The following is a 23,860-nucleotide window of genomic DNA, read 5'->3' as shown; positions in this document are numbered from 1 at the left end:
TATTAATTCTTTAATGTATTAAAGGCTATTAATGCTTAAAATCATAACCTTTAACTAAAACAACAATAACTTAAGATAAAAAATTACAAATTTGTATAATTTGCCCCAACCCCCACCAAAACAAAACAAAACAAAAACAAAAAAAACTTAATTTTGTTTAAAAAGCTTTCCAATGTTTCATATTTCATTACCAGATTATGATAAAATAGAATTATATTAATTATAAATTAATTTTGTTTATTTATGCACTTATCAACATTAAATTTATAATTATTTATATTTACTTATTCTAACAATTAAGTTTTAAAATCAGTAAAATTAATGACTTTGAAAAATTATTGTTCTAATATATACTGCCATATTTTACAAAATCCAATATTCACAACTTCAAATTTATTATGAAAAACTTTTATACAGATATCTATATTTATCTATCTTTTTGTAAAAGTCAAATTTGTTTGAAACAGTGAAATTACCACTTTGATAATTTTACTGTTTTGAATTTAAGCCCCTTACGTTGTTTCAGTGAAATACCAGCGTGCACAGTACTGGGTACCAACGTAATGATGTGATGTCGTAAATGACGTCACATTGTATTATCATTTGGCGCGTTTTTCACTCAGTATTTGGTTAAATGTCTTTTTAAAACGTTTCTTTGCATGTAATAAAAAGAAAATTTGTTTAGTTTAGTGTAAAATCGAAATATATATCACCTTGTGAACACCAAAAAATTCATATTTCACTCGTGGCTGTGCCACTCGTGAAATACATATAGCTTTTATTTTGGTGCTCACTCGGTGAAATATATTCCGATCTTACACTGAACTAAACAAATATCCTCTATATATTTCAATAATGTGCCTCTTAAGCAGAAAATTATTTAGTCATGTTCAACCTAAACTAAACTATTGAACGTTCTTGTCAAAAGTTTGACAGAACGGGCCAAGTTTAACCCTTTACCAAGAAAAAGGAAAAAGTTTTGAAAATCTATTTTTAATGTGTAAAATATTAGGTTTTCTAATGATGTAAAATATGAAACTGATTAATGAAAAATAACTTTGTAATTCTTTATACAAAATTACAATGATTTGCATCTTATCAGCTGCCATACCTTTTGCCAACCATTAACAAGTTACCTGTTTGTCTTATCAGCAATCTGTTACTATTAATAGATTTTATAATGATAACATACAATGTGTAGTCACATGATTCTTACAAACGAACAGGGAGAATCTGTTTATAATTAAATAAAATAATGAAATAGAATAGGTCTAATAAAATTTAAACAACCAAATAATTTAAAAGTGTCATTTCAAATATCATTCATGATTTATATATCATAAAATAGCAACGCTTGACACATAGAAAAAAGTAAAAGTATCCCTAAATATAATGACTGATCCTTAGGGATACATTATTGATTCATTTTATGAAAATTGTTATGTTGCTTTTTAAGATGTCAATATGTGTATATTTCATTTCATTGAGCAAAGTTATTTTATGTTTTAATTTTTGAGATTATGAAACATAATTGTGGTCTTAAATTGTTTAATAATTGACATGCTTTTATTTTCAGATTTTAAGGGCTTCTCCTACCATAGGTATAATATTAAACTGATACAAATATAGTCGCCGGTTTCTACCGGCGACTAATAAACCATTTAAACAACATCTAAACCACTGGTTCAATTTTGAAATAATTTAACACAAAAAATTCTTTGGTGACGTCATAGTGTACAAAATTGTTTAGATTAAGCTGACCCTTGTTTTCTGATTGTGCTTCTGGGGTGGAAAGAGGCTCCACTGTGACCTTTTGACCTATTTGTCAGGTGAGCAATCCAGGGCCCTCTGGGCCCTCTTGTCATGATTTGGTGATGTCACTTTCAATTTGTGTCGTGTGTAGCTCAAAATGTATTTAACCTAGTCCTGAAACTTAAGAGGAATGTTGGTCAGCATATGTAATTGTGCACCTTGGATTTCGCTTGTGGATTTATTGCCATTGACTTACTTAAAATGGTAACCGTTTCATTATGATGTATTATTTGTTCCTTGAGTGCTTGAGTCAGAATCAATCACTTTTGCAGGAATAATGATCAACATCACTGTGAAGCTATGCACCTGGGATTTTGCATATGGATTTTTATGCTCCCCAAAGGGTGAGCATATAGTTGCCGCTTTGTCTGTCCGTCCAGCCATCCGTCTGTACGCTTTTCTTGTCCGGGACATAACTTTGAAACAACAAGAGGTATTAACATGAAACTTTGTAGGTAGATAGATCTCAATGAGTAGGTGTGCAGTGCACAAGAACCTGAACTCTGCCTTGCCTAATTTTTGAATTATTGCCCTTTGCTTATTTTTACACTTTACACATTACTCTAAAATTAATAGAGATATCAACATGAAACTTTGTAGGTAGATAGATCTCATTCGATAGATTTGCAATGCTAAAGAACCTAAACACAGCCTTGTCTAATTTTGGAGTTATTGCCCTTTGTTCATTTTTACACTTTGAATTTTACTGGGACATAACTCTGAAACTATAAGAGATATCATCACGAAACTTTATAGATAGATAGATCTCATTCAATAGAAGTACATTGCAAAAAAAAACATAACTCTGCCTTGCCTAATTTTGGAGTTTTTGCCATTTGTTCAATTTTTTATACTTTCCTGTGTCCAAAACCTTTTCGGGGAGCATCACCCTGTTCAACCAGTTCTTGTTTTCAGTTTTGTTATTGCCCTTGACTTGACTATAAATTTGCAATTTTCAACTTGTTCATGCATAGCTCAAAAAGTATTTGACCTGTAGGCCTGAAAGTTTACAAGAATGTTACTCAGCATGTGTACTTATGCACCTTGGGTTTTGCTTGTGAATTTATTCAGTATTTCCTTTACTTAGTAAAAGATTTTTAGTTTTCAATTTGTGGCACATGTAGTCCAAAAAATATTTGACCTAGAGTCATAAAATTGGCAAAATAGTTGAGTGTGGGGGCACCGGTGTCCTATGGACACATTTTTAGTTAATTTATATTTTTTTATTGAGTATGATTTTACTTCAGACTAGCAGCTTTATATCTTAATAATTTTTCCATATTTTCAGGTGATGAAGATAATGAATGTGCTTGTCATTGCAATAAATGCTTTTCAAAAGATACACAGAAAGGCTGTGAATATAATTGCGGGAGCAAGAATAGAGTCAGTTGTGGAAAAGTATTGTCTTTATATCCTAAAACAAGTCTACCTGATTCAATAATAGTTTCTAAAACACAGAAAAAGTATGCAAAGATTTCATTTGTCATTGTCATGGTCCTTTGTCTATTGATAGTTTTTTTCATTGTTCAATGGAAAAAGATTAAAACATGGAAGTGGTCATTTATTAAAAAGGAAAACCTAATGATATTAAATAAAAGTGAAATTCAAAATACAAGTGAAATTCTAAATGAAGATGTAATTCAAATCAAAATTCAAAATAAAGGAGAAATTGAAAGAGAATTTCAAAATGAAGGTGTAATTCAAAGAGAAATTCGTAATAAAGGAGAAATTCAAAGAGCAATTCAAGATGAAGGTGAAATTCAAAGAGCAATTCAAGATGAATGTGTAATTCAAAGAGCAATTCAAAATGAATGTGTAATTCAAAGAGCAGTTCAAAATGAAGGTGAAATTCAAAGAGCAATTCAAGATGAAGGTGAAATTCAAAGAGCAGTTCAAAATGAAGGTGAAATTCAAAATGAGGGTTATAGTGAAAAAAAAGTTGACAAAAAGGACACTTGGCTACTTAATAAAGGTATGTTTAGTTCCAGCTTGGTTATTTTAAACATGTCATTGGGGTCATAATAACTGGCTTAGTTATCTCCATGTCATGAGATAAAGTAAAGTTATGCATTCATACCAAGAAAATAAATAAGAATTAATAAGAATTCTAATTATTATCTTTGAATTTATGATGATATAATATATATCAAGAAAATATTAAAGGGACTCCACTGAGGTTTTTTGACATGATGGGACTGAAAATATTTTTTCCAGATAGGTTTAGACCACTAATCTTTGTGCAAAATTTCAGATCATTTGCGCACTTCGTTATTCCAGAATGATTATTCAAATTGTAAAAAAAATGACCCAAAATGGAAAGCGTTTAAATGCTTTTCACTCAAAATGGGCTAAGAAAAAGCATGAAAACACGATTTTCAATTTATTTCAAAGTATATTTCTCAACTATCTTTGCATTTATATTTCTATTAAAGTACCCCAGCTCATTTATGTAATAAATACAAATGTTATGTTTCTAGGATTTTAAACCTCAGTGGAGTCCCTTTAATATCAATAAAAAGTAAAAATATGTAAATCTTTTTTACTGCAAGCGACTACAAATAAGGACAATATATATATATATAGCATGAAAATCTCAATTGATATGAACTGATACCTAGGATACTATAGGGGCTTCTTCTTAGATATTTGGTATGTCAGGTGGACCTGCACAAAAATTGTTCAAATTACAGCCATTGGATCAAAATTGGCCCCACTCCAGGGGAACCCAGGTTTCCTTCTTATGCATATACATTTGTAGTAAAAACTTAAAAAGAAATTCATCTTTAAAACTACAAGAGCTAAAGCTTAGTTTTTTATACATGAAACATTATCTAGTAAACCTATACTAAATTTGTTCAGAATATAGTCCTTGGGTCAAAATTGGCCCAGTCCCAGGGGTGATTGATTTTTTATTTATGTATATAGTAAAAAAAAAATCTTCTTTTATTATACTACAGATGTTTGATATGAAACATTGTCTTGAGGACCTCTACAAAAGTTGTTCAAATTATAGCCCTAAATCTACAAGAACAAAAGCTTAGTTTCCATAGCAACCAGTGACTTCATATTTAGATTTACCCTTGACTTAATAAAGATGTCCAATTTTCAATTTGTGTTACACTAACTCAAAAAGTAATTGACCTAGAGTCATGAAACTTTATAGGAATGTTGGTCATTATGTTTAGTTACAGTTGTGGATTTATTCAGTATTTCTAGTTATTGCCCTTAAATTAGTAAAAATTTGCAATTTTCAACTTGTGTATTTGAAAAGTATTTGACCTAGAGTCCTGAAACTTTACAGAAATGTTGGTTTGGCATATGTTGTTGTGCACCTGGGGGGTTGACTGTGGATTTATTTAGTATTTGTAGAGTATTTGCCCTTGACTTAGTTAAAACCATTAAAAATGTCATGTTATTTGTACCTTGAGTGCTTGATTTAGAATCAACCAACTTTATAGGAATGGTGATCAACTTCACTGTGAATCTGTGCATGTGGAAATTTAGCTCACCTGTCACAAAGTTACTTTTACTTTAAACGACATCTCCTCATAAACGGCCAAGCCAATTTCATCAAAACTTCACAGGAATGTTCCTTTGGTAGTGAACTTTAAAAATTGTTCAAAGAATTTCATTACAGAACTCCGGTTGCCATGGCAACCAAAAGAAAAAATTAAAAAAATTGAAAGAGCTAGAGCTTAAGTATTTGGCATAAAACATCATCTAGTCAGAGTCTACCAAGTTTGTTCAAATAATAGTCCTGGAGTCAAAATTGGCCCTGCCCCGAGGGGTCATCGTTTTTCCTTATTTGTATATAGTATAAACTTAAAAAATCCTTAAAAAAACCCAAATAGCTAGAGCTTAGATTTTAGGCATGAAACATCTTCTGGTGGGTGTCTACCAAGTTTGTTCAAATAAAAGCCCTAGGGTCAAAATTGGCCCCACCCTAGGGGGACATTCTTTTTCTCTTAATGTATATAGTAAAAACTTAAAAAATCTTCTTTTAAAGACCCAATGAGCTGGAGCTTAGATATTGAGCATGAAACATCTTCTAATAGGTGTCTACCAAGTTTGTTCAAATAAGGGCCCTGGGGTTAAAATTGGCCCCACTCTGGGGGTCATTGATTTTACTTATGTGTATAGTAAAAACTAAAAAAATCTTCTTTTAAAAACCCAAAGAGCATGAAATATCGTCTAGTGAGTGTCTACCAAGTTTGTTAAAATAAAATCCCTGGGGTCAAAATTAAATCCGCCCGGGAGGGGGGATCATTGTTTTCCCCTATATGTGTATAGTAAAAAACTTAAAAAATATCCTTTTAAAAATTCCAAAGCGCTAGAGCTAAGATCTTTATCATGAAACATCTTCTAATGGGTGTCTACCAAAATTGTTTAAATAAAAGCCCTTTGGTTAAAATTGGCCCTACCCCAGGGGCCTTTTAAGCAATTTCAGGGCCATCATGGCCCTCTTGTTTTCAGTTTTGTTAGAGTTATTGCCCTTGACTTAATATAAATTATAGACTTGTTCATGTATAGCAAAAAGTTTGACCTGCAGTCATGAAAGTATACAAGAAGGTTGGTCAGCATGTGTAGTTATGCACCTTTGGGTTTGCTTGTGGATTTATTCAGTATTTGTAGAGTTTTTGTCATTGACTTGGTAAAAGATTTTCAGTTTTCAAGCTTGTGTCATGTTTAGCCCAAAAAATATTTGACCTAGAGTCAGAAGATTGACAGGTCAGCGGAGTGTGGGGGCACCCCTGTCCTATGGACACATTTCTAGTTATTTTTAGCTCAAATTTTTTTCTTTTTTTTTTTAAAAAAAAACTAAGAGGTATTGTTACAGTCCTGGCGGTGTTGTTGCCATTGCCGTTGCCATCCACAAACTTGTACCTGGATCATAACTTTTTTAGTTCTTGGTTATTGTCTTCATACTTGGCCACAACAACCCTTGGGACAAGAACTTACAGTAGACCACACTAACCTTGACCTTCATCCATAAATGACCTTGACCTTCTAGGTCAACAGTCCAAATTTTGCTTGTTCTTGCTATTATTGTCTGTAACTTTGTTATTTTTGAATGGATTGTCTTCAAACTTGAACATAATAATCTTCAAGGATAGCCCTTTAAAATAACCAGACAGACCTGGACCTTCACTCAAAAATGACCTTGACTTTGAAGGTCAAATTATTAAAATTTTCATATTTTTGGCTTTTATTGGCTATAACTTTGTTATTTTTGAATGGATTGTCTTCAAACTTGAGCATAATAATCTTCAAGGACAGCCCTTTAAAGTAATCAGACAGACATTGACCTTCACTCATAAATGACCTTGAAGGTCAAATTATTGAAATTTTCAGTTTTTGGCTATTTTTGGCTGTCACTTTGTTATTTTTGAATGGATTGTCTTCAAACTTGAACATAAAAATCTTCAAAGATAGCCTTTTTAGCTCACCTGAGCTTGCTCAGGGTGAGCTTTTATGATCGGTGAATGTCCGTCGTCCGTCCGTCCGTCCGTCGTCCGTCGTACGTCCACAATTGCTTGTGAACACTCTAGTGGTCGCATTTTTGCCTCAATCATCATCAAACTTGGTCAGGATGCTTATCTAGTTGAAAGCTCAGATGAGTTCGAACATGGCTCATCTCGGATGAAAAACTAGGTCACAAGAGCTAAAAATAGAAAAACCTTGTGAACACTCTAGAGGTCACATTTTTGACCCAATCATCAAACTTGGTCAGGATGTTTGTCTAGGTGATAGCTCGGATGAGTTCGAACATGGGTCATCCCGGATGAAAAAGTAGGTCACCAGAGCTAAAAATAGAAAAACCTTGTGAACACTCTAGTGGTCACATTTTTGAACCAATCTTCATCAAACTTGGTCAGATTGATTGTCTAGTCAATTGCTTGGATGAGTTCGAACATGGGTCATCTCGGATGAAAAACAAGGTCACCAGAGCTATAAATAGAAAAACCTTGTTAACACTCTAGCGGTCACATTTTTGCATCAATCATCAACAAACATGGTCAGGATGCTTATCTTGTTGATAGCTTGGATGAGTTCGAATATGGATCATCTCGGATGAAAAAGTAGGTCACCGGAGCTAAAAATAGAAAAACCTTGTTAACACTCTAGCGGTCACATTTTTGCATCAATCATCATCAAACTTGGTCAAGATGCTTGTCTAGGTGATAGCTCGGATGAGTTTGAACATGGGTCATCTCTGATGAAAAAGTAGGTCACCGGAGCTAAAAATAAAAAAAACCTTGTTAACACTCTAGTGGTCACATTTTTGCATCAGTTATCATCAAAATTTGTCAAGATGTTTGTCTAGGTGATAGCTCGGATGAGTTTGAACATGGGTCATCTCGGATGAAAAAGTAGGTCACCGGAGCTAAAAATAGAAAAACCTTGTTAACACTCTAGCCGTCACATTTTTGCATCAATCATCATCAAACTTGATCAAGATGTTTGTCTAGGTGATAGCTCGGATGAGTTCGAACATGGGTCATCTCGGATGAAAAAGTAGGTCACCAGAGCTAAAAATAGAAAAACCTTGTTAACACTCTAGTGGTCACAATTTTGACTCAATTGTCATTAAACTTGGTCAGGAAACTTGTCTAGGTCATTGCTGGGAATAAATCGAACATGGGTCATAACGGATGAAAAACTAGGTCACAGGAGCTAAAAATAGAAAAATCTTGTTAACACTCTAGTGGCTACTGTTGTGATCCAAATATTCTGTTAATTGGTCTGAAAGTTTGTTTTGATGATTTCTAAGTCAAGATCGAACATAGGTCATAATGGATGAAAAACTAGGTCACACTGCCCAAATATGGAAAAACCTTGTTAACATTCTAGTGGTCACATTTTCGACTCAATTATCATCAAACTTGGTCAGGATGTTTGTCTAGGTAATTGCTTGGATTTGTTCGAAATCACATGTGAAACTAGGTCACCGGAGCTAAAAATAGAAAAATCTTGTTAACACTCTAGTTGCTACTGTTTTGATCCAAGTATCTTGGAAATTGGTCTGAAAGTTTGTTTTGATGATTTCTAGGTCAAGTTTGAATATGTGTCACCTGGGTAAAAAACTAGGTCGCACTGCTCAAATATGGATAATCCTTGTTAATACTGTAGTGGTCACATTTTTGACTCACCTGTCATGAGACTTTGTCAGAATGCTTGTCTAGGTAATTGTTTGGATGAGTTAGATAAGTCAGGTGAGCGATCTAGGGCCATCATGGCCCTCTTGTTAAATAACCAGACAGACCTTGACCAGTACACACGTATTGAGATTTTGTGCTCGATTGTGTGCACATTATACATGTAATACACCCCTGATGAAGGCATAATACGCCGAAAGTACTTGGGTATTTATACTTTAGCACTGTATGAACGTTTATTTTCTCCAAAGTTATTGTTATTTTTTCCACGTTCTTGTATCCTTCTTGGGATCCAGTGTTTTTGAAAGGTATTTTGTAGATGCAAATATTTTTCACAAACCTATATATATATATATATACATGTATATATATATATATATATATAAATGTATGTATGCGTATATAAATAAATGCGTATATATATGTGTATATATATTACAGTGTTCAATCTAGAGCGCGCCATAGCGCCATTGGCCCCCTAAAATGACTGCCGGCGCAAAACAAATTTAACTGTGGGCCCGATGGGCGCATTCGCTTAGAAAATACTCTTAGGGTAAATGCAAAAAAATCAAAGTCGTCTGATAAAGAGTCGACGAAAAATGTTGATAGTGGTCCATGTATATCTCAGTCAACTTCAACTAATGAGCGACACATGTCTTCTTCTGACCATCAGAATGCCATTATTGACCAACGTGATCAGTCAGTTTTTAGCTCACCTGTCACAAAGTGATAGGGTGAGCTTTTTGATCGCTTTTTGTCCGGCGTCTGTCCGTCCGTCCGACCGTCCGTCGTCCGTAAAAAATCTTCTTTGAAAAAACCCAAATAGCTAGAGTTTAGATACTAAGCATGAAACATCTTCCAGTTAGTGTCTTCAAAGTTTGTTCAAATAAAAGCCCTAGGGTCAAAATTGGCCCTGCCCAGGGGGACATTAATTTTCCCTATATGTGTATAGCAAAAACTTAAAAATCTTCTTTGAAAAAAAAACCAATAGCTAGAGTTTAGATATTAAGCATGAAACATCTTCTAGTGAGTGTCTTCAAAGTTTGTTCAACTAAAAGCCCTGGGGTCAAAACTGGCCCCGCCCTAGGGGTGTCATTGCTTTTAACTAAATGTGTATAGTTAAAACTTAAAAAAAAATTAAAAAAAAAACTCAAAAAGCTAGACCTTAGATGTTTAGCATGAAACATCTTCTAATGGGTGTCTACCTAGTTTGTTCAAATAAAAGCCCTGGGGATTAAACTGGCCCCGCTCTGGGGGGCCTATATACAGATGAGCAACTTCAGGGCCATCATGGCCCTCTTGTTCAAGCATCTTTTTAGTTCTGGCTTCCATAACATTATATGTCCCTTTTATTTTGACGTTTGCGACAGTAAAGTTATGGGTCAACCCTATTTGCAAAGGCTACCAAATCAAATAAAAATACTGTTTAACAAACAAATCAATTTTGAATCAATTCATGTTTTGTTTTTAAATGAAACTTCAATAACATTGTGTACCCAACTATTTGTTAGGGAAATATGTAGAGAATGTTTACCAATATGGAGTCTGCTTTCAAAAGAAATCTCGCGGGACTTCAAGTTTTGCGAATTCTAGCATCTATTTTTAGTACGGGACCATACACTATTTTTAGTAAGTGTATGATTTTGAATTGAAACAAACAAATAATACATGAATCATCACTCAAAACAATATAAATCCAACATGTTTTTGGTACAATGTCTTGAATAAATACACCGTTATTCATAATTGCAAAGCCATGTTTTCAATTAAAGATCATAGCATTTGGGTCACGGGTCACCATGTCATGCAAAGGTATCCAAACCTAAATTCACGCTAGTCACATGATAATTAGGGCAGCAATGGCGGCGAATTTTATGAAATGTGAACCCACTGATAAACTTTGAGGCATTATTTCATCAATCTAATGTTCTGTGTTCAAAAATATAGACTGAAGTGTTCCAAATATATCTAACTACCTGTATTAAAATAGCTTTTTCCAGATCACGCACATTTATTGAATTACAGCATGACATAAATATGTCACGGTTCTGGTTGACTTTCAATACGGGATTGGCTTCAGCAAACAGGTCTAACAGTACTATAAAACCTGTTCGCTGAAGTCTTAGCTAGCATCTTTTCAGTCTGCATTTGACAAAAAGAAAAGCTCAATTATCAGTGCTTTGCGTACAGTTAACTGGATGTGTAAAAAAAAAATTGCAACATTGAAGAACAGTTCTCTTTTAAGACTTTTAAAACTACAAGGTTGCCCAGATATTTTGACTTTGCATTCTGGAGAAAATGCCACCTATGAGTCCGAGAGTGCTGCTGAAGAATTTCAAGATGCTTTAAATCATGTTATAGAAAATGATATGAAACAGAAACTAGCTTCAGCCCGCGCCATTTCTCTAATGTGTGATGAGAGTGATGATGTTTCTGTTCAGAAAAAGTTGGTCATATTTGCTAGGTTTATTCCTGAATGCACTGACTTTCAGCCTGAAACTCATTTTATTGAGAATTTTACTATTGCTAAGGGTGATGCTGAAACTGTGTACCAATCATTGAAATCTGTGGTAAGTGAAAAGGATATGGATGTCAGTAATGTAATGTTTTTTGGCTGAGATGGAGCGGCAGTTATGACTGGTAAAAAGTCTGGTGTTAGTGCTAGGCTTTCAAGTGATCAGCCACTTATTGTTAACATTCACTGTATGGCACACAAGCTAGCTTTATGCACAAGTCAAGCAGCAGAGAGTATTCCATATCTAAAAAAGTACAAGGAAATTTTGACAAATATTTTCTACCATTTTAAACATTCCTCACTGAGAACTGCAAATCTGTCTAAAATTGAAAATGTTTTGAATGACAAATAGCTAAAAATCAAGGAAATTCACAGTGTACGCTGGTTTGCATTTTATTCAGCCCTTGAGGCAATATTTCACACATGGGGTTCCTTAGTTACTTATTTTGAGCAAGAAAAGCAAGCTGAGAAAGGTGGAACTGCAAAAGGGATTCATTCTCAGCTAACCCAGTTTGAATTTGTGGGTGTAACTTACCTTTTAATAGACATAATGCCAATACTTACCAAACTGAGTCTCAGCTTTCAGAAACAAGACATTGATATTTCTTTAGTACAACCACTTATTCAGTCAACTGTCTCACACCTTGAACACTTAAAGCAGAATAATGGTCACTACATGCAACTGTTTAACACTGCATTGACTGAGAATGGACTTGACTTGAGAGATCACATCATCTCAGTAAGCAAAAACTAGCAAACACATTTGAGTAACATAAGAAGTGACTTTATTCAGAAAATAGTTGCACAGCTAAATGTTAGGTTTCCACGGCAAGATACAACAGTAAAAAGTGCTCTGCCAGTCCTTGGTTTGAGAGGTATATCCTTTGTGCAGAATATTCCTGGAAAGGATGAAATTGATAAACTATGTGATTTCTATGGTTCAAGTAATAATGACACAGACAGTGCACCTTACATTGATAGTAACAAACTAAGAATTGAGTGGGAAATTTTAAAACATCTTGTAATTCAACAAAGGTATCCTACTGACAGTATCTATAATTTGTGGAAATTGATTTTTTATGTATCACAAGGAGATGTTTCCAAATCTTTTAAAACTTGCTGAGCTTGCTCTTATTGCACCCTTACAAACTGCTGACTGTGAAAGGGAGTTTTCTACCCAGAATGATATTAAATCATCAGACAGAAATAGATTGTCCTCTAACAGACTGAATAAATTAATGAGGATATCTCTGCACAAAGTTGACATGGCTGATTTTGATTTTGATAAAGCTGTAGATGCATGGCTATCAGTGAAAAATAGGAGAGCTTTCTCCAGTACAAGTACCTCACTGAAAAACATAGTTTCCAAAGAAAATGTCTTTGCCTGTTATGACATTCACTTATTCATAGTTTACACAGTTTATGTAAAGTTTGAACTGTTAAGATTTAATGCAGAGTGAAATTTAAATTGACTGTTTAAAGCATACCTGATATTGTACATGTACAGTATGAGTAATTAAATCACTGTTGTTTTAAATTTTTACCTAATGTATATCTGTTGCATAAACAATCCACCTAGAAAGTTAAAAGGCAATACTTTATTTGAATTTGATGGTCATTTTAAGTATGGGCCCCCAATTTTCTCAAATGACCCCCTTTTTATAAGTTTATGGGCCCAAAGGGCCCCCTTAATGGAATTCATTCTAGATTGAACACTGTATATATATATATATTATTATTTTCCATTAAACTTTCAAATACAGGATGGGAAATGATAAAAAGTGTTGAAGTCTTCTGTGGCAATGCAACTACAATTCAAGAACCTGTGCCAGCAAGATTGCTTGGAATGACAAAGCAAGAAACCAATAACACTGCAAGATTTATCAGTCCTTTGAAGAGTGTTGAAATAGATACAAGTCCTCATTTTTGTCTACTTTGCAAAGGTATCATTAACTTCACTCTTAACATTTAGATCTACTTAATTAGTGACCTGGCTAGCTCAGACTTAAATACTGAAGTCTGTCAGATGATAAATCAGCTGGTTTGACACAAAAAGAAATTAAAAAAAAATGTTTTCATGATTTCCTTTTTAGTCCTGTGGTGCACTGGCGACAATACAAATTGATGGATTAATGGCATCAGTATTTTATACAGTTGATTAATTGTTCAAAAAGATGTACTTTTATGTCTGTAATAATGAACATAGTGCCCCCTTGCAGGATTCCAACACTGCACTAAAATTAACACAATAGTAATTGTCTTTAACCTATAGGTCTCAATTGTTTTGAAGTTGGCATCTCTATCATTATACCCCCAAAAATGAAGTTTGGGGGGGGTATATAGGAGTCACCCGGTGGTCGGTTGGTTGGTTGGGCGGTTGGTCGGTCGAGACGCCTTTGCATTTTCCTTGTCTGGAGCATAACTTGAAGACTAATGGTTGGAATTCAATATAACTACATACAATGGTCAAGCACATTGAGAGGAAGTGCAGTGTACAAGAACCATAACTATATCTTGACTAATTACAGAGTTATTGCCCTTTGTTACTTTTCCTTGTCTGGGGCATAACTTGAAAACTACTGGTTGGAATTAAAAACAACTTCATACAATTGTCAAACACAATAAGGGGAAGTGCAGTGCACAAGAACCATAACTCTATCTAAAGTAATTACAGAGTTATTGCCCTTTGTTACTTTTCCATTGCTTTCTTTTGTCCGGACCATAACTTGAAGAATAATTGTTGGAATTCATTATAACTTCATACAATGGTCAAGCACATTGAGAGGAAGTGCAGTGCACAAGAACCATAACTCCATCTTGAATTATTACAAAGTTACTGCCCTTTGTTACTTTTCCTTGCCCAGAGCATGACATGAAAACTACTGGTTGGAATTCAAAAAACTTCATACAATGGTCAAGCACAATAAGGGGAAGTGCAATGCTAAGAACCATAACTCCATTTTGACAAATTACAGAGTTATTGCCCTTTGTTACTTTTCCATTGCTTTTTTTTGTCCGGAGCATACTTGAAGACTAATGGTTGGAATTCAATATAACTTCATACAATGGTCAAGCACATTGAGCTGAAGTGCAGTGCACAAGAACCATAACTTAATCTTGACTAATTACAGAGTTATTGCCCATTGTTACTTTTCCTTGTCCAGAGCATAACTTGAAAACTACTGTTTGGAATTCAATACAACTTCATACAGTTGTCAAGGACATTAAAAGGAAGTGCAGTGCACAAGAGCCATAACTCCATTTTGACAAAATACAGTGTTACTGCCCTTTGATACTTTTCCTTGTCAGGAGCATAACTTAAAACGTACTGGTTGGAATTCAAAACAACTTCATACAATGGTCAAGCACAATAAGAGGAAGTGCAGTGCACAAGAACTATAACTCCATCTTCTGTATTTATAGAGTTATTGCCCTTTTTTCCTTTTCCTTGTCTTTCTGGACTTATTACAGAGTTATTCAATAAAACTTCATCAATGGCCAACCATATTGAAAGGAAATGCAACATATTAGAACCACAACTATCTTTAATTGCCCACAACCATAACTCTATATTTCAATTCTTTTACAAGGTATTCTGTTACTAGTAATATCCTCATTTGGGAAGCAGTCTTGTGGGGGTATTAATCACATTTAGTGATAGTTCTAGTTGTAAAAGCTTATACTAGAAGTGCACCAGATACCTTTCTCAAAACCTATAAAAGCTGGAGTCACCATATAACTGAAAATAGAGTATTGAATGAAATATATTATCTTTGTTCATATTTACATATTTATACAATGATCCCTTGCCTTTCCACTACAATATCATTTGTTTGTTTGTTCGTGTTGGGTTTTACATCACATCGACACAGTATAGGTCATATCACGACGTTCCAGCTTTACTGGTGGGGGAAGACCTCAGGTGCCCCTCCGTGCATTATTTCAGACAATGGGTACCTGAGTAGAACCACCAACATTCCGTAAGCTAGCTGGATAGCTTCCTCACATGAAAGAATCCAAAGTCCCTGTCGGGATTCGAACCCACAGAGGTGAGGGGCAAGTGGTTTGAAGTCAACGACCTTAACCACTCGGCCACAGACGCCCCTACAATGTCATTTACAATGTATTAATGTTAATTGCAGAAGGGATTGTGTGTATAACAAGATTGAAGCTTTCAGCAAATTTTTGTGCCCCCCCCCCCCCCCCCTTCAAATGGGGGGATTAGGATTTGCCCTTGTCCGTCTGTCTGTGCTTCTGTTTGTCTGTTCTCATGTTGTGTGGCATGCACCTCTAAGAGTGCTTGAGCTAGACCCGAAATGTTAATCAGCATGTGAAGTTGTGCACCTAGGATTTTGCTTGTGGATTTATCTAGTTTTGTCAGACTTATTGCCCTTGCCTTATTAAAAATTTGCTATTTTCAACTTGTGTCAAGCGTAGCCCAAAAGGTATTTGACTTAGAGTCATGAAACTTTACAGAAATGTTGGTCAGCACTTGTAGTTGTGCACCTTTGGGTTTTCGTGTGGATTTATTCAGTATTTGTAAAGTTATTGCCCTTCACTTAGTAAAAATATGCATTTTTCAAATTCTGTCATGCCCGAAAAGTATTTGACCTTGAGTCTTAACAATTTATAGAAATATTGATCAGCATTTGAAGTTGTGCACCGGCTTTTGCTTGTAGATTTATTAATTATTTCTACAGTTATTAACCTTGACTTTGTTAGAATTCGCAATTTTCAACTTGCATTGTGCATAGCCAAAAAATTATTTGACCTAGAGTCATTAAACTTTACAGAAATGTTTGTCAGCATGTGTAGTTAAGCACCTGGGGGTTTGCTTGTATATTTACTTAGATAAAAACTGTTCCAAAATGTTGTGTCATGTGTATCTCTAAAAGTGATCGAGAAACTTTACAGGAGTGTTGATCAGCATGTTAAGTTGTGGGGTTCGCATGTGGATTAATTAAGCTTCAATAGGGTTATTGCCCTTGGCTTAGTATAAATTTGCAATTTTAAAATTGTGTGATGCATAGCTATAAAGTATTTGACCTATAGTTATGAAACTTTACAGAAATGTTGGTCAGCACGTGTAGCTATGCATCTACAGTTGGGAAAAATCAAGATATCAACATTGGAAAAGTTGGATGTCGTTTTTTTTCCCCCAACCACTTAAGGGTATGGGAAGTCATATAGAATTCCTTTTGTCTGTCCCTCTGTCATACTGTCCTGCAGTACGTCAGTGGAGAGTGGGGGCAACTGTGTCCTATGGACACATTTCTAGTTTATTGTGTTTTACAAATTATCCACACTTTCTAATTTTAGTTTACTGATATATTTAGTATTGTGTTTTTTTTGTTTGTATTTTGTAGACTTACCAACTTCCTTTGGATTGTTTTTGTGTATGCAAGAAAAATATAAATCAAATATGCAAAAGGAATTCTCCCATGATGTTGAGTTTATATTTCAATATAATGATTCAGAACATAAAACATTTGAAGAAGAAGACATTGTTACAGATACAAATAACTTTATTGAAATTCATAGTTCTAGATATACAACAGAATTTACTTCAACCGAGAATGAAGAGTTAAATAATCAAAAAGTATTGATAGGGTCTCTTGAAAATGGATTTGGTGTTAAGTTAGGGAACAACAATAGGGAAAGTAGTGGTTCTGTATCCAGAGATATTCACAGGTCATACCGATTATCAACTCATTGTCCGGTTCGAGGATATGACTGTAATTCAGTGCGAAAGCTTAGAGTGCAAGTTGTTCCAAATCAATTGTTACAATCTGAAGAGCAGTGTGATGTCAAAGTTGTTCAAGGTGCAAGTTCAAAGCCATGGGAAATAAATCAAAACAATGATATCTTTTTCAATCTGAAATATAAAGTGAATGTAGAAGAATCGCCAAAGAAGAAAATTGACTGCACATTGCAAGAAGAGGCCTTTGATGACACAATGTTACTGAGAGGAATAACATGGTTGCCAATAAATCAGCTACCAGTACCTGAAATAGATTTAACAGTTGCACACCTTACAAATTTTGAACCTATAATGGAAATTATTGACCTAATTGCTGCAGGAACACCACCCACACCACACATCTCTATGAGGTATGAACTTCTTCGTTTCTGTACCTTACGTAGCTATCCGAAGGAAGACAAACCATATCTAATCAAGTTAGCTGAAGCTGGTTTTTATTATGCATCAGATGGTGATGGTGTTGTCTGCTATTGTTGTGGAATTCGTAGATATAATTGGACAGCAGAAGATAACCCTAAGAAAATTCATGAGAGAATTAACCCAAGCTGTAAGTTCTTGAGAAAAAATGAAGAAGTGAATGTACCAGTGCAGTACTTTGGACCATACAGTAAAGAATTAATGGCTATTATGGAGATACCTGAACCTATAGAAAGACCTCAGGTCAGTGAAGATGTTAATAATGACTGGGCTCCTGAGAGAATTCGTACTCCAGCATCACAACAACCAAACAGACCTAATGAATCAGGGACAAATGCACTTGGTTAGAAAATTATTAATCATACATTATGAATTATTGTAAGAAAAGGTTAATTTATAATCAAAGTCATGGTCATTTTAATTTGTTTTTTAAAAAATCAACAAATGGATTTTTTTACTTACAGATTTATCTAAACATAGACTTGTTTTATGAAGCTTTCCTCATTAAACAGACAATTTTAAGGATAAAATAGCTAACCCAAAAATAAGAAAATAATTTCATAGCTTTAAGAATGCTGTTAATATTAATGGAAGGAATCTATTGTTATACTTTAACAGGTATAAATACAGCTATACCTAAGCATTCTCAGTATGCTACAAAGACAGCTAGAGAAGCTAGTTATAGTACATGGCCTGATACATCCAGCCATACACCAGAGGTACTTGCTGATGCAGGCTTCTTCTATGCTGGTAAGTTCTTTGTCTCGGATAATTCTCAACATTTGTGTCTTCAGATTATGCATTTCCCATATGAATGGTTTACATTCTTCATCTGTCTATTTGTATTTTTAGCTGTCAATTTAAAGTTTAGAGGATTTCAAAATACAAATATTGCTGAGTTGCAGACCTGGTTCTGTACTGGTGCAAAGGCTAAAATATTTCAATGTCTGCAGGTTAATGGTTAATAGTTATTGAGTGAAATGTTGTAAAATTTACTAAGAATATGAAATAAAGGTTAGTTGTCATTTTTTAATTTCAGGTTTTGGAGATTGTGTCCGATGTTTCTATTGTGGCATTGGTAAGGCATCTAAGTTATTTGAGTAACATATATTTAGATCTTTAAACTTAACAAAAATTATTTATCAATTATGAAATGTGTGTAACAGAATCACATTTTGTTTCTTATTTGGGATGGTAAGGGGAATAAGTATTATTCATGTATACTGGTGAGTTTGTATTAATTTCTTCAAATTTAACTGTGTTTTGATATAACACTTTTATGCGATCTGCGATGCGGTGGCATATAGCGATTCACCTGTGTGTGTGTGTGTTTGTTTGTGTATGTTATATAGATTATATAGTGAACTTAAAAAGTATTCTTGTGAAAAACCACTAGTCCTTGTGAAAAACCACTAGTCCAATATCAACCAAACTTAGCAGGATTGATCCTTGGGTGAAGGGCTTCCAAAATTGTTCAAAGAATTTCATTCCATGCAGAAATCTGGTTGCCATGGCAACCAAAAGGAATTATTAGAATAAATTTAAAAAATCTTCTTGTAAAGACCCAAAAGGCCTAGAGCTTAGATATTTTGCATAAGGCATTGCCTGGTGTCCACCAAGATTGTTCAAATTATAACCCTGAGGTCCAAATCGGCCCTGCCCCAGGGGTCATTGATTTTCACTATATGTACATATAGTAAAAACTTAAAATACTTCTTGTCTGAAGGTACTAGGCTTAGAGGTGTGATATTTAATATGTGTTATTATCTATAAGTACTTAACCAAAGTTGTTCAAATTTTGCCTCTAGTGTCAAAATCAGCCCCACCCAGGGGGTCATAGGCTTTCCTGATATGTATATAGTAAAAACTTAAAAAATCATCTTCTCAATATGTACATATAGTAAAAAAAATCAAAAAATCTTATTCTCTGAAGATGCAAGGCTTACAGCTTTAATATTTGTTATATGATATCATCTATAGGTAGTCTACCAAAGTTGTTCAAATTTTGCCTCTAGTTTCAAAATTAGCCCCGCCCCGGGGGTCATAGGTTTTCCTTATACTACCTTTGACAACCGCTGTGTGACAAGTAAAGATATGTACATGTTGTAAGTAAAAATGTTCGGTGATTAAGTTTAAGATTACTTTGCATTAGGTTACTGAATTTTTTTTAACAAGAAAACGAAAATCCACGAATTTAAGAACCCACGAAAATGCCGGTTTTGATAAAACCACGAAATTTCATGCCCACGAATATAAGTGAATTCGCAGTATGTATATAGTAAAAACTTTAAAAAAAAATCATCTTCTCTAAATTGACAAAGGCTAGAGGTTAATTATTTTGCATGAAACATTGTGTACTGAATCTCTAGCAAGATTGTACAAATTATAGCCCTGGGGTCAAAATTGGCCCCGACCCTGGGGATCATTGATTTTCAGTCACTATGTCAAAAAGTAAAATTTAAATTAAAAATCTTATTGTCTGAAGGTACTAATCTGATAATAACAGATAGGAAAGTGATCTATGCATTATGGCAATCTGTATAGAAACAAAAAAAATGTTTTCGTACATTACTATTTAGTGTTGTATTTGTGCGTTGGCATGGCATTTTTTACAAATGCAATCTTGTTCTCACTGCTGTTATTCACTGAGACACTGAAACATAAAGTGGTATCATGTCTTTCACAATGAATGATAGCCATGTACATGTCCAAGATGAAGATAATCTTCCTATTAGAAATGACTTGTTCATTATTGTCTCTGCTTGTATTTCAATTTTGAAGTAAACATATATTGTTGAATTGCTAGATTATATTTACTTTGTTGCCTCTGTCACTTTTTTGTACCTTCAGTCTGTCTGGGTCAATAAAATAGTTCTCTTTTGGCACCAAAAAAGATAAAAATACATTGACTCAAAGTGTGAAGCATTTACATGTACTATTTGATTTTTTCAGCAGGATAGGGTAAATCATCATATTGTCTGCTATTGCTTTGGAGGGAAGGCCTTCCTAACAATTGACATCAGCAATTTTCACATGTGTCTGTTATATATTAGTTCATGTTATACAAATATATGTGTCAGAATATTTACTGGTCTGTGGTATATGACCTTGTTGTATGAAATGGTTGTATATTTCAAGTTGTGTACATGTTTTTATGTAGGATTGCGTCATTGGACAGCAGAAGATGACCCTTGGATAGAGCATGCTCGGTGGTCCAAGAACTGTGTATTTGTCAAACAGAAGAAAGGAGAAGAGTTTGTGAACCTTGTCCAGTTAGCTGTACAATATTCTCAAGATGTTAGTAGCAATTTTTATGTTCTTTACATACATTTTGTATGGTTGTCAACTTCAAGATTTATATGCTTTTAACTAATTATATTTTTGTAAGCTTCACAGAAAAAGATAATGTATAGTCTGATTTGTTTTTCCTTCAGTCCTTCATTTAAACAATTGTCTCATTTTGTATTCATATATTTATAGATATTTTATATACTTGCATGGAACATACCATTGTGTGAATATAGGATAAATAGGGTCAAGTTGGCTCAGTTATACAAAGTTATTTGTCTCATTATAAGACATTAGCTGTGTTTTAGTCAGATCAAGTGGCATGTTATAATCATTATGATAGTTTATGTCTAAAATAGTTGAAGGTGAAATGGTAGGTAGACAAGTCTAGTAAAGAATTGTAGCAGAATAGGTTGATAACATGAACACAGAATGATCACTGATATGCACTGGTATCCTTAAATACAAATAATATTGTAGCTGGTTTTAGCAAGGAGCTCATTTGTGTTGGATAATACATGTGTCGGGTAATACATGCAGGGATATTTTGTGTTTTACTTTAAAGCTTTATTATCACAACATTAAATTTATACTACTGTAAATCACTTTATATTCGTGTGATCTTTATTTCGCGAAAACCCTACCGCCTGGTTATTTTGCGTATTCATGAATTCGCGATGGCAGGGTCAGAAATTTATATTCGCGATATAACAGGATGATTTACGTTAATATCCATATTGTGCCACACTTATACACGGTAAACGTTAATGGTATTTATTAGAGACAATTTTTTTTATTTATATATTTCATACACATTGTACCTACGTACATGTAATTGACTTATTATGAACGGTTTTTCTAATCGTTTGTCAAATTTGCTTATTGTTCGTAAATAGCATATTTGATAAAATGTTAAATGTTTGTAACAAGGTGTAATAGACTTGTTTATAAAACTTAATATACAGAACGAAAATTGTCCTTTGATCACTGTTTTACCGTAAATCTGTTGTTATCTACATAATACTAGAATGTGTTCACCTTTGTCTGTAAAGTACAAAGTTTGTGGATATTGTCGGATTTTTTTTTTAGCTTTTTGTGTTTGATATACATGTACTCATGAGGAAAAAGGAATTGCAAAAATCTGTTGGTAAACTTTCATATCTTTATTATGATGTAAATAAAACATTGCACATATAAATTATTTTGTAATTAGTTATTGTATTTATTTTCAAACTTAATCACAATTCAAAAAAAAATATTATCAGATTTATTTTTATAATGTATGTTATGTTATGAAATTGATGCGGCATCTTGAATTCGGGACGCAGCCGATTTGCGAATAATAGCAAAAATTAAAACATCGCGAAAAATACCGGATTTACAGTATCTAAATCTGAAAATATAGACAAATAATAGAAAATGTAATTTCTTGTATGGTGATTGTATGATATGTTTAAGTAAAGAAATAAAGGATTTTCATTTTGTGTTTTTGTAGAATGAAGCTAACCCCAGTGGTAAGTAGAAAATATAAAATATTACAGCTGTTTTCTCTGCCATTAGTGATATGGTAATAGTGTTCATCTGTATGTACTTCCATTCTACATTTTTGTCTGGTGCATAACTTTAAAATTTTCTAAGGTATTGATTGGAAACTCTTTTAATATAGATAGATGGCAACTAGAACATACATTATTATTAGATAGCAACTAGAACATACATTATTATTTTCTATCTCTACCAAGAATTATAACTCTAAAGTTTAGTTTTGTAATTATTTCCCTTAATTTTATTTCAAATAATTTTTAATACACTTCAATGTCTTTAGTCAATTGACTCTCTGTAATGTACGACTTGATTCTTTGGCTTGAAATAAGTCTTTTGAAGTTAGAAATAGACAGAAGGCCAACTAAGGTTGGTCATGCTCAAATCTACATGAAAAACATGGGGAGATCTAATTTCAGCCAGATAGCAGTTTCATTGTTAAGCATAGTGTGTAATGTATTTGTCAATCTTTTAATTTTCCTGGTAATTGATAAAACTTTACATTTTTTGTTGTTGTTGATTTTTTTTTTTTGTCATGAAATGATAGAGCCATGGCTGTGAAATAATGTAGGTAAAAATACTCCTGAATTGTTTATAAGTCTTTTTTGTTGGCAGTTGACTTATTTCATTTGACTGAAGTTAAGATCTATTTACTTGCATATGAAAGCTAGCGAAGCATAATACAGTAGTTTATATGCCCAAAGACCTATTATGGTATGGAGTTGTCTGCCCGCACTACCAAAATAGGGTAAGGGGGCCATCTAACTTTAAACACAACTATCAACCAAAAGAAACAAGCGTTCATTCTTGGACAATAGAATAAGGGGCCATTGGCCCTCTGTTAAACATAAAATAATAACAAAACAAAAATACCCTCTTAACCTATTTTGGTCACATGTCTGTGGGTTCATCAATTTGTTTGTAGACATTTGGTTTCATCAGCATAACTTTTGAAGAATTTAAGTGATTGTGTTTATATTTGGTATGTAAGTATATGATTTTAAAACTCAGCTCAAGTCTGATTTTTGCTGCAATCAACTCATCATTAATAATTATGCTGATTTTTAAACAATATTTTTTTTAGTGAAATTTTAAGTTTTAGCAGATTTACTTTTAAAGCATTTCACTGATTTGGTTTATTATCTGTTTAGGTCTTTAGACCAAACAAATAATGGTAACGAAATTTCAGATCCTGATGTGCTTATTTGCAAAAACCTAAAGTAGTCAAAACTCATTGAAACAGTTACACCAACGCCCAAAAATTTAAAGGGAGATCACTGCATAAAGATTGTCAAATTACAGGCGCTTTCTCGGGGAAGAAAAAATAGTTCCCGATTGGTCGAAGATTTCTATTATTGTGCTATTCTT

General features: G+C 33.7%; 1 protein-coding gene across 1 annotated transcript in view; it reads left to right on the top strand.

The window, feature by feature from the left end:
- Window positions 1-23,860, top strand: part of LOC132756601 (uncharacterized) — a 44,161-nt gene that overhangs the window by 9,766 nt on the left and 10,535 nt on the right. The window contains exons 3-9 of the mRNA XM_060747716.1: window positions 3,101-3,784; window positions 13,248-13,427; window positions 16,851-18,005; window positions 18,281-18,412; window positions 18,702-18,740; window positions 20,823-20,959; window positions 22,446-22,464. Of these exons, the coding sequence (XP_060603699.1) occupies window positions 3,101-3,784; window positions 13,248-13,427; window positions 16,851-18,005; window positions 18,281-18,412; window positions 18,702-18,740; window positions 20,823-20,959; window positions 22,446-22,464 (2,346 nt within the window). The remainder of the gene's footprint in view (window positions 1-3,100; window positions 3,785-13,247; window positions 13,428-16,850; window positions 18,006-18,280; window positions 18,413-18,701; window positions 18,741-20,822; window positions 20,960-22,445; window positions 22,465-23,860) is intronic.

Source organism: Ruditapes philippinarum, unplaced genomic scaffold (assembly GCF_026571515.1).
Source record: "Ruditapes philippinarum isolate M1 unplaced genomic scaffold, ASM2657151v2 ctg1324_1_1_1_1, whole genome shotgun sequence".
NCBI classification, from domain to species: Eukaryota; Metazoa; Mollusca; class Bivalvia; order Venerida; family Veneridae; genus Ruditapes; species Ruditapes philippinarum.
The sequence above is the reverse complement of the archived record's forward strand: the minus strand, read 5'-3'. Positions and strand labels throughout refer to the sequence as shown.